The sequence below is a fragment of the Fundulus heteroclitus genome, unplaced genomic scaffold, assembly GCF_011125445.2.
Source record: "Fundulus heteroclitus isolate FHET01 unplaced genomic scaffold, MU-UCD_Fhet_4.1 scaffold_53, whole genome shotgun sequence".
Classification (NCBI taxonomy): Eukaryota; Metazoa; Chordata; class Actinopteri; order Cyprinodontiformes; family Fundulidae; genus Fundulus; species Fundulus heteroclitus.
In genome coordinates this window covers 1,526,423-1,538,503 of record NW_023396956.1, presented here as the reverse complement: position 1 = coordinate 1,538,503, position 12,081 = coordinate 1,526,423, and the positions used below count along the sequence as shown (strand labels likewise).

The 12,081-nt window shown below is 47.8% G+C and overlaps 1 protein-coding gene across 1 annotated transcript in view; it reads left to right on the top strand.

The window, feature by feature from the left end:
• LOC105916498 (lanosterol synthase) overlaps positions 1 to 10,821 on the top strand; it is a 28,305-nt gene extending 17,484 nt beyond the window's left edge. The window contains exons 16-22 of the mRNA XM_036132715.1: positions 246 to 342; positions 1,969 to 2,074; positions 2,337 to 2,402; positions 5,827 to 5,907; positions 5,984 to 6,154; positions 6,240 to 6,318; positions 10,436 to 10,821. Of these exons, the coding sequence (XP_035988608.1) occupies positions 246 to 342; positions 1,969 to 2,074; positions 2,337 to 2,402; positions 5,827 to 5,907; positions 5,984 to 6,154; positions 6,240 to 6,318; positions 10,436 to 10,585 (750 nt within the window). The 3' untranslated portion in view covers positions 10,586 to 10,821. The remainder of the gene's footprint in view (positions 1 to 245; positions 343 to 1,968; positions 2,075 to 2,336; positions 2,403 to 5,826; positions 5,908 to 5,983; positions 6,155 to 6,239; positions 6,319 to 10,435) is intronic.
• Positions 10,822 to 12,081: the final 1,260 nt, after the last annotated feature.

Genomic DNA, 12,081 nt, shown 5'->3' with positions numbered 1-12,081 from the left:
TGCCCTCTGCTCCTTAAGGGATGGGTTAAAAGCAGAAGATAAATTTCATTGGAATGTACAATTGAGAAGATTTCTTCTTCTTTAACTGCTATAGCTGTGATCAGATCAGCATCGAGGCACATCAGTGATTGGAGTAATAGTTACCTAAACTTCTTCTAAAATAACTTTATATGTTAGAGATGAAAACAAAGCAGACAAAGTTCTTCTTTCATGCTGTCTTGTTCCATTTGTCTGAACATGTGTAGCTGCTGAGCCTGAAGAACCGAGACGGAGGATTTGGGATTTATGAACCTGCGAGAGGCGGTCGTTTCCTGGAGCTTTTCAACCCTTCTGAGATGTTTGGTAATTTTCCTGCTGCCACCAATAAACACCTAATTTTTCACACTTCACCATGACATATGCATGAGGGTAATACCTGAAAAACTACATTACATGGTTGAATATAAACATGTACAGAAAAACCAATGAAAATCGATCATTGTTGAGGGAAAAAGAGAATCACCTGGGAGCTTTCCTGTATGTACAATCTAATTCTGCAAAGGAGGCTTCAGAAAACAGAGAGAGCTTGCAGACCTTCACAAGACCTTTACAGATTGGTTGACTGACAGGAAACTAGCGATCCAGCAACAAAACTAGGACGATTAAATCAAATGTTCAGCTGGTGGTGGATGACCTCTACTGTAACTGGGCTCAGCCTGGTGGTGGTGAGCTGGACCAGGGGTCCGTTCTTCATACGTCGCTAACTCAGTTAGCTGGATTTGATTGTTGAGGATTTAGCATGATCTTGGATCGTTTGGTTCTTCGAAACTCACCCTGGACTTGCTGTCATAGCAACATGTGCGCCAGCTTAAACCTGCTCGAGAGCAGGCTTAATCACGTATTGCGCAATAGACAGGATCCTTCAGTGCAGCGCGACAGTGTAATTGTAGAGAGATTTCTCTTGGTGGCTGTTATAAACAGACAAACACATCATTTAACAGTGGCTTTTAAAGAGGAAAAAGTGGTGTTAGAGCCATAAATAGAAAATATTTAAGTTATTAGAATGATGGTTTGTTCAGGCCATTTTATTGTGAAGTTTAGTTTTACTTTGAAAGGCTTGCTTCCTGTCGAGCCGTATATTGTATTAGAAAAAACTATGGATGGATTAACTAGACACGGAGCAATACAGTTTACCGTGTAAACTGTGGATGACTTGGAAAAGGAAGAACTTCATTTTTTATGGATAAAGAATTTTTTTGTTAAAATTCCCAGTTTGCACATGTCCTTTACTTCCCGTCTCTAAGGAATGACACTGAAATTTGGATCTCTTGACATAACAAGTGCCTTTTTAAAATAAAGTATAATAATTAAAGGCTACCATTTTGTAGAATATTCTTGTATTTCACTTTTACTTGTTCTCATGTTCTAGTGGGTCCCGTGGAGGCTCTGACATAAAAGAACAAAGTAAATATGAGATTATTAAAATGCCAAAATTCATACTGTAGAAAGTGATAGAAACATCTACCATGGACAGTATTTACGCATTAATTTGTCTTTTTGCCAGCCCTCTCTCCTGGCTTTAACAGACTTTGAGGTGTTCCCTGTCGTTTTAATTAATGACTCAAATTCAGCATAACCTTCCATTAAAAGCTCGTGTTCTGCTTGGGAGAAAAACTGTGGGCGTTCTTTGGCCATGCTGAACAGCCAATAGCAGCGCTGCTGATCATTGTTTCTACTATCGATACATTTCCCCTTTTAAACAAACGCATGAACGCGCCGTTATCTCAGATAACTCAATCCAGCCATACTAATCATAAACAACAGGTGTGTTGGAAGAACCCAATTAGCCGGATCATGATTAGCCGGATGAAATCATCTTGGATGTCTCATTTGATCTTGGATGTTTTAAGCAACGTACGAAGATGCCTAAACAGGAACACACACACAGTGAATAATGTGTGACTATTTATGTCTGTGCCCTGTTCTCAGCGGAGGTTATGAGGGATTATTCCTGGGTGGAGTGTACGTCATCTGTACTGAAGGCTTTGAGGCTCTTTCAGAAGACCTTCCCCCATCACCGTGCCGAGGAGATAAGGTGCCTGGAACCTTCATTGATTCACTTTTGCTGTCAATGTGTTACATTTTTTTCTTAAGGTCTTCTGCAGTTTCATTGGACTTTGGCCGCTTTCTTACTCACATCCAGTCCAGCACCTGGTAATTTTCAGTAAACGGTTATTGGCTGATTAAATCATTTGTTTTAATTAGCTGTTCATGCCAATGGGTGTAAAGGAAAGCTGCACAAACTTTTTCCAATGCGAGGACAGAAACCAGTGGTTCTGCTTCTGTTTCTTCTTTAGATCAACTATCAGGGAAGCACTGGAGTTCTGCAGGAAGGTGCAGAGGCCCGATGGATCCTGGGAAGGGTGAGCTTTAAAATATGTTCATATTTGCTCATTCTTCTTCATAAAACATCTCCGGTCAGAATGGATGGAGAACATCTGGGATCTGTTGTTTTCAAGCCACAGAGTCTCAGTTGGATTCAGCTCTGGGCTTTGACTAGGCCATTCTAGACCGACTGTCCGTCCGTCCGTCTTCTTCCGCTTATCCGGGGTCGGGTCGCGGGGGTAGCAGCTTCAGTAGGGAGGCCCAGACGTCCCTCTCCTCAGCCACTTGGGCCAGCTCCTCAGGAGGAATCCCAAGGCGTTCCCAGCAGAGAGACATAGTCCCTCCAGCGTGTCCTGGGTCTTCCCCTGGGCCTCCTCCCGGTGGGACGTGCCCGGAACACCTCACCAGGGAGGCGTCCAGGAGGCATCCTGACCAGATGCCCGAGCCACCTCAACTGGCTCCTCTCGACGTGGAGGAGCAGCGGCTCTACTCTGAGTCCTCCCCGGATGACTGAGCTCCTCACCCTATCTCTAAGGGAGAGCCCAGACACACTACGGAGAAAACTCATTTCAGCCGCTTGTATCCGGGATCTCGTTCTTTCGGTCACGACCCAAAGCTCGTGACCATAGATGAGGGTAGGAACGTAGATCGACCGGTAAATCGAGAGCTTCGCCTTTTGGCTCAGCTCTCTCTTCACCACAACGGATCGGTACAGCGCCCGCTTCACAGCAGACGCTGCACCAATCCGCCTGTCGATCTCCCGCTCCATCTTCCCCTCATTCGTGAACAAGACCCCAAGATACTTGAACTCCTCCACTAGGGGCAGCACATCCTCCCCAACCCGGAGAAGGCACTCTACCCTTTTCCGGTTCAAGACCAGGGTCTCGGATTTGGAGGCACTGATTTTCATCCCGGCCGCTTCGCACTCGGCTGCGAACCGCTCCAGTGAGAGCTGTAGATCATGCTCTGATGAAGCCAATAGGACCACGTCATCCGCGAATAGCAGAGACGCAATCCTAAGGCCACCAAAACGGATCCCCTCAACACCTTGGCTGCGCCTAGAAATTCTGTCCATAAAAGTTATGAACAGAATCGGTGACAAAGGGCAACCTTGGCGGAGTCCAACTCTCACCAGAAACGAGTCTGACTTCCTGCCGGCAATGCGGACCAGACTCTGACACCGGTCGTACAGAGACCTGACAGCCCTTATTAAAGGGTCTGGTACTACATACTCCCGGAGTACCCCCCACAGGATCCCCCGGGGGACACGGTCGAATGTCTTCTCCAGATCCACAAAGCACATGTAGACTGGTTGGGCAAACTCCCATGCCCCCTCCAGAATCCTGCTGAGGGTATAGAGCTGGTCCAGTGTTCCACGGCCAGGATGAAAACCACACTGCTCTTCCTGAATCCCAGATTCGACTATCCGACGGACCCTCCTTTCCAGAACCCCTGAATAGACCTTACCAGGGAGGCTTAAGAGTGTGATTCCCCTGTAGTTGGAACACACTCTCCGGTCCCCCTTTTTAAATAGGGGGACCACCACCCCAGTCTGCCAATCCAGGGGAACTGCCCCCGATGTCCACGCAGTGTTGCAGAGCCGCGTTAACCAACACAGCCCCACAGCATCCAGAGCCTTAAGGTACTCAGGGCGAATCTCATCCACCCCCGGAGCCTTGCCACCGAGGAGCTTTTTAACAACCTCGGCAACATCAGCACCAGAGATTGGAGAACCCGACCCAGAGTCTCCAGGCTCTGCTTCCGCAACAGAAGACGTGTTGATGGGATTAAGGAGGTCTTCAAAGTATTCCGCCCACCGAAACACGACGTCCCGAGTCGAGGTCAGCAGCACACCACCCCCACTATAAACAGTGTTGGTACTGCACTGCTTCCCACTCCTGAGACGCCGGTTAGTGGACCAGAATCGCTTCGAAGCCGTACGGAACTCTTCCCACGCCCGAGTTTTTGCCTCGGCGACCAGCTGAGCCGCCTGCCACTTCGACTGCCGGTACACATCAGCTGCTTCCGGAGTCCCACAGGCCAATGTGGGAATCAGCTTGACGGCTTCCCTCACCGCTGGTGTCCACCAGCGGGTTCGAGGGTTGCCGCCGCGACATGCACCGACAACCTTGCGGCCACAGCTCTGACTAGCCGCCTCAACAATAGAGGCGTGGAACATGGTCCATTCAGACTCAATGTCCCCCGCCTCCCTCGGGACGTGTTTAAAGTTCTCCCGGAGGTGGGATATAAAGCTCCGCCTCACAGGGGACTCCGCCAGACGTTCCCAGCAAACCCTCACAGTACGTTTGGGCCTGCCAGGCCTGACCGGCTTCCTCCCCCACCATCAGAGCCAACTCACCACCAGGTAGTGGTCGGTGGAGAGCTCCGCCCCTCTCTTCACCCGAGTGTCCAAGACATACGGCCGCAGATCAGATGAAACGACAACAAAGTCGATCATTGAACTGCGACCTAGGGTGTCCTGGTGCCAAGAGCACATATGGACACCCTTATGCTTGAACATGGTGTTTGTGATGGACAATCCATGACGAGCACAGAAGTCCAACAACAAAACACCACTCGAGTTCAGATCAGGTGGGCCATTCCTCCCAACCACGCCCCTCCAGGTCCCACTGTCATTGCCCACGTGAGCGTTGAAGTCCCCCAGCAAAACGAGGGAGTCCCCAGGAGGGGCACTCTCCAGTACCCCCTCCAAGGACTCCAAAAAGGGTGGATAATCTGAACTGCTGTTTGGCGCATAAGCGCAAACAACAGTCAGAACCCGTCCCCCCACACGATTGCGGAGGGAGGCCACCCTCTCGTTCACCGGGGAAAACCCCAACGTGCACGCACCGAGATGGGGGGCAACCAGTATGCCAACCCCAGCTCGGCGCCTCTCACCAGGGGCAACTCCAGAGTGGAAGAATGTCCAGCCCCTCTCAAGAAGACTGGTTCCGGAGCCAGAGCGGTGCGTCGAGGTGAGTCCGACTATCTCTAGTCGGAACCTCTCAACCTCGCGCACGAGCTCAGGCTCCTTCCCCACCAGATGCCATTCTAGACCATCCGATAATATCTCAGGCTGCAGGTTCAGGGTGGTTCTCCTGCTGGAAGGAGAACCTCCACCTCAGTCTCAGGTCTCCTGCAGGTTCTCCTCCATGATGCTGGTTGTTCTCTGAAGAACCTCTGAGGCCAGAATTAGCTGCAGTTACACTGAGACTAAATTAGAGAGAACCGGATTCTGGCGAGATCTTTCCTGTCATTGGGTGGTTAATTTTCAACAAAATCAGTGCTTCTGCAACACTATTTCCAAATACAGAATGAAAAGAGTATAAAGCAGGCACCATCTCACACTGATGCACTTCTTTGTGTTGGTCTATGTGTGAAAAGCAATAAAATGTGGAAAGGTTGAAGAGGTGTGAACGTAGAGCAGTTAATCCAGCCGGTTCTTTTCTGCTTGTTCCCCAGGATCTGGGGAGTCTGCTTCACGTACGGAACGTGGTTCGGCCTGGAAGCCTTCGCCTGCATGGGCCACACCTATGAGAGCGGGTAAGATGGTCTTCATGCAGACGTCTGCTGCTTCCTACAGGCTGCACTGAAGGGAGAAATGACTGTGTGTGAGCAGAGACGTGCCGGCTGAGGTGCAGAAGGCGTGCCGCTTCCTGCTGGACCACCAGATGTCTGACGGAGGCTGGGGGGAGGACTTTGAGTCGTGTGTGCAGCGGCGCTACGTCCAGAGCAGCTCTGCTCAGATCCACAACACCTGCTGGGCTTTGCTGGGACTCATGGCGGTCAGGTGAAGCACCCAGGTCTTACCAACATGTCCCCCCCCCCAGCGACTCTAAAGGTTCCTGAAGGTTTCCTGACCTTTGTTCCTGCAGACATCCTGACCGGCGGGCCGTTGAGAGAGGAGTTCAGCTGCTGGTTGGTAAGCAGCTGCTCAACGGAGACTGGCCTCAGGTGACTCTCATGCATCTTGTGATCCAACCTTAAACTCATTGCAAAAAGAAATCCCTTCCTCTTCCCCAGGTGCTAACACTTTTTAGTCCTTTTTAGTCCTCCAGACCTCTTACCTTCTATCGGCTCGTTTGGGCGTAGCTACCGTTACATTTAGGCTATGCTGCATCGCTCTCAGTGACGTGCGGTAGGGTTCATGACGTCATCAGAGTCAGATTTACCAATATATAAACTCTACAGAGTAGACTCGTTGCAAAGTGCTGAAGGAGACTGATTGAGCCAAATAAATTCACCAAGAGACATGGAAAAATATTGATTCTTTGATGAAAAAAAATGAAAAAACAGTTTAAGAGTTATGATGGATTTCTGAATTTGTAAAACATTCTAAAACTATAACACACATTACGCACATTTCATTACAAAAACAAAATGTGGCAGTCTTGGGAGAGCACTGCCCCTAACCCGGAATGGCTCGCATCAACCTCCAAAATAAAAGGGAGGGAGAAGTCTGTGTAGGCCAGTACCGGTGCCGCTGACAGCTTGGCTTTTAGAGCCTCAAAGCTCTGCTGACACTCTAGAGTCCAAGAACCAGGGTCATTTGGGCCAGACCTCCTCCTGGACCGTTGCCCAGACAGCTTGGCGACTCTACGATGTAGGGGAGCGGCCAACTTGGCAAACCCCTCAACGAACCGTCGATAATGGCTCGCAAATCCCAAAAAGGAGCGCAACTCTGTTACTGTGGATGGTGTGGGCCAGTTAGCTACGGCCTCCACCTTGCCAGGGTCTGTGGCAACCCCATGAGCGGAAATAACGTGGCCCAGATAATGCACCTCCCTCTGGAAGAAGCGACACTTACTGAGTTTTGCTTTAAGCCCCTCCTTCTGCAACCTCCCCAGCACAATGCCTAGCCTCTCCAGGTGTTGTTGCACTGTGGACGAATATATAACAATATCGTCCAAGTAGAGAAGGAGGGCCTGGCACTGCTGGTCCCCAAAGATGCGTTGCATTAAGCGTTGGAATGTGCTAGGGGCGTTGCAGAGGCCGAAAGGCATGCGATTCCATTCAAACAATCCAAATGGAGTGCAGAACGCCGTCTTAGGACGGTCACTCTCCGTGACAGGGACCTGGTTGTACCCGCTAGCCAAATCCATAGTGGAAAACCAGCAGGCCCCTGTCAAAGCGTCGAGCGACTCGTCAATCCTCGGCAGTGGGAAAGCATCCTTTCGGGTCCTTAGATTGAGTTGACGGTAGTCAACACACAGTCGAATGCTGCCATCTTTCTTCCTCACAAGAACGATTGGTGAAGCATAGGGACTGGTGCTTTCCCTAATCACCTGAGCTTCTAATAGCTTGTTGATGTGCTCTCGAACAAGCTCATATTCAGACGGGGGGATACGTCGGTAACGTTGGCGGACTGGGACCTCATCCAAAAGTGGAATTTCATGGCTAATTAAGTCAGTACAGCCTACGTCCTGATCATGTGCCGCAAAAACGGAGGAATAGGGGGACCCGAGGCCCATCACAGTCCCTGGCAATATGACCGGGCTGCTGGCAGCGATTACAAACAAAAGGGCCACGACGTGGAGAGCGGCTACGCTGCGGAATGGGTTGTGCACTCTGCAAGAGAGCGATACTCTGAGTGAGAAGGTTAAGTTGTTCTTGTTGTTTCTTCAACAACTCCTTCATTTCACCGAGCTCTGTGTGCATGGGGTTTATTTCCCTCGATTGACCGCGAATAGCACACTGCAGACTGACTGCTGAGGGCACAGAGTTACTACGGCCTCGCACACTAGCAGCCAAGCCCTCCAGCTCCCACCTGATTGCCTCCCCCCTAACTTCCAGCAACTTAGCCCCCGGATTTCTTCGCACATATTGTTTTAAATCGCGCCGCAAGGAGCCGTCCAACACATGTTCGATAAATTGGTCCCACAACAGTTCCTCCGCATTAGACATATGTCCTGGAGCTTGCTGCTTAACTTTGTCCATTAAGCTCATTAACGCCAGGGAGAACTCCTGGAGTGTCTCCCCCTCTTCCTGTTTCCTAGAGAAGAAGGCCTCCTGTAAAGCCACATACGATTCAGGGCAGCCATAAAGACTTTTGAGAATGGAGATTATTTGGGCTGGGTCTTCCCGCTCTGCGCTTGGCCAATATTTGATCTCTTCCCTAGCTTCTCCCTCCAAATGGTCATACAAAAAATATGCCTGGTCGGCTGGTGCTCATACAGGACTGCGCCTCCTCCACCCACTCATCTACCCTAATACCGGACCTGCCCCTAAATACAGGGCATTTACGGTCCCTCGGTATATACACTAACCTGTCAGTTCGAACTGTGGAGGGCGCAGGAACTGCTGAGGGTCCAGCACTGGAGCTTGGTACCGCGGATGTACGCTCCTGACGCAGCCGCTCATTGTCTGCCTTTAGCTGATGCCTTAATTCTTGTAGCTCATCCTCCATGACTACAAATACCTTTAACGGTGGGCTGCTCAGAAAATGACTGCTGCCGTTTTGTCCGTAAACATGCACCAAAAAAAAAAAAAAATTACAGTTAATACACACCTTTAACAATAAACAGTGAAAAGGGACAGGTCTGGGCTGAAAACTATAGTAAATCCTGTCAACCACGCAAATTGTGGCAGGAGCAGTACACTTAGTACCCTAACACTAGCACCATACAGGGATCAACCAATGAATTGCACCTGGGGGATATAAAGTGGAAAGCACTAAACCTGGTGCGAGAAACATAAGAAGGGCCACAGACACTGATCCAGTTCACTTGTTTATTGAAACTTACAATCCAATAATAAAAATAATTCATCTTTTATTTCAGCAGATGTGATTACAAAATGATTGCTTCTCAATATAAAACACTTGGCTAAAACACACACCAACAGGGGAAACAGCAACCAAGACAGTGCTTTTATGGCCCGACCGCGAGTGCAGGCAGCCAATAAGAACCCCGTCCCTTAAGTGGCCAAGCCTACATGGCGCATTACCACAAAAACATGAATAATTATCGCTGTCTTACCTCTACTTAGAAATGAAGTCCATGCAGCGCTCTTTCTGAAAAAAAATATCACTTTCCGGTAAAAGTTCTCTTTATCTTCTTCAGTTTTAAAAGTCTCTCAGTCTCAGTGGAGCTCACTGCCAGGGAGGAAAGCCTTCCTTCAATCAGTCCTGGTCCAGCTGGATGTTTAGAGTCTTTTTAGTGCTTTACTTGTTTAGCAAAACTCGCTAATAAAACATCCATAACTTGCTGTCACTCTACAGTTTTAGGATCAGGAGCGGTGCTCCTTGAGCGCCCCCTGCCTAGAGGCCAAGGAACTGCAGGCCTCACCAACAACCAGCTCTCTGCTGGTTATGATCGCCCAGCAGCACGAAAACATGTTACCTGCACACAGTTTGATGACCAAAACACAATTCATAATCCACATACATTAAATAGTGGAAAATCAGTTAATAACTGTTTGAACAATGGAATTTATGATCTAGAGACAGGAAGATGCATCACAGAATGGAAGCCAGCGCAGTTAACATGGGATTGCGTAATCCCAGGGGAGGCCAAACTCGCTGCGGCCACCAAGGATTTACATGAAAAATAGCGAAAAGTCTGCAATTTTAAAGAGAATATGATTTTAAAAAATTAGGAAATTAGATTAAAAAAAGAACTTTCATTACAAATGACTGAGTGAATCACAATTTATATTACGTTATCGTCATTATATATTCTTTTCTTCCCATGATGACGAGGCCTGGCCTCACTTGCCTCCCCCTGACTGCACGTCACTGATCGCTCTGTACTTCTGCCTTCAGTCCTGATCGTGTCCCACTTCTTCTGAGAGGATCTTCCTGGTTCCACCAAGTCTCTTTGTCCTTCCAGAAGAAATACCAAGTCCTCTGTATGCACTCTGCATACAAGACGACAATAAAGTTTGTCTAAATCTAAGTCTAGAGTCAGTCAGCCCATCTGTCCAGCAGCTGGAGCTCGGTCCAAACTGCATCATTCTAACGTTTAAGGAACGTTCTCCTTCACGGAGATGTGAAAAAGCGATAAAGTCGGACAGATTCACCTCAGCATCCAGCAGCGCTGACAGACTAACCTCATCTTCCTTCTTCTCTCAGGGAAACATCCCGGGTGCGGTTATGAGAAGCTGTGCCTTAAATTGTCCCTCCTACAAGAACAGCTTCCCCATCTGGACCCTGGGCCGGTTCTTCAAGCTCTACCCCGACAGCGCGCTGGCTGGAGAGCAGAACCGGACCTCTGAAGGTTGAGGATGTCCATCCGACCAGAACCTGAGACCATCCCTTCATCTGGATGTTTTTAAATTTGTTTCCAAACTTCTGGTGAAGAGCATCTTCATACCTTAAAAATAAATAACGAAAAATCAAGATATGGAAAAAAATAATCATAACTGATTAAGTGATCAAAACTGTGATTTATGTCATGATATGAAAACCGAAGCGTTTGGCTCTAAAGTAGCTAAACACAATAAAGGTCCTTCAGATCACCTCATTGCTTCTCATTCCTGCTGCAGGTCCGATTCTACATGTAGACAGAAAATAGTGTTGCTCAATAAACCGGTAGAATTAAATTTAAATAATTTCCCTCTAGGATTATTAAATTATTTCTGATTCTGAAATAAACCCGGATCTGCTGGCACCAGAAAAACAGAGTAAGCCTCCATCTTCTCTTTCATGGTTTCTGATTCTAAACATTCAGCTCTGCTTTGTTAAAGGTGCTAAATTAACGAGACATAAATCACAGCTAGTTAAAAATGTCTGAATAATACGTGAAATATGTAATATTAGATGAACTGAACTTATTAAATATAGAAATAGTTTTAGCCAAGGTAATACATACAGTTTTATGTATATTTATTAGTAACTTTATATTACTAATAACAGGAAAACACCAGGATGAGGCTCCATGTTGTATTTTAAACCCCAAGTTAGAACCTTTTTCTCTACAGAACGTGTTTAATAGTGAAGACCAGAGAGCAGCACACTAATGTAAAAAGTATTATTAAACAGCCAAGAAAGAAGGTAAATACTCAGAAAATTATTTAAAATCAAATGTTCAGAAATCATAATTAGAATAAATGTGTTTCAGGATCTGACCATTTATTAATATTTAAAATGTGAACTGATGACCACAAGGCCTCAGGCTTTGATCTGAGTGCAAAATCTAAAAAGAAAAAAAAAGATTTATTTTATTTCTTTTTATATTCGCAATAATTTCCACTCAATCCCGTAAGCATGCTCAATACTCTGTCGACCCGCCGGGGCGATGATCTCCTGTGAGGGAGACGGCCGGCTCCTCTCCATGGTCACCGCAGGCCCAGGTGTGTCACATGACTGAGACATGAAAGTAATCATCCATGAGGTCTATGGAGGTGAACCAATGGGAAAATTACCTGCAGAACCTCCCTGGTGGTCAGCATGCAAAAAGGTACGACCCCCCCGAAAGACTTCTGAGGTCCTAGACTGGCCGGTCTTCTTCAGAACAAGAAAATATGTGGAATAAAAGCCCCCTGGATCCAGCAGGGGGTCCACAGGCTTCCTGGTTCTGTGCCTGTGCCTTCACCGGGTTGTGGACCTCAGTCATCCTGACCCGGGTTAGGGTTAACCCTGGTCATTAATTCTTGGCCTGCACAAGAACGATCCTTCAGTGCTGGAAGCAACGCCTCTGCTGGTCAGTAGGGATGAAATAAAACTAAAGTTTTATGATCTATTAAAGGGATCCACGTTGATGGGGACAGCTGCTCACG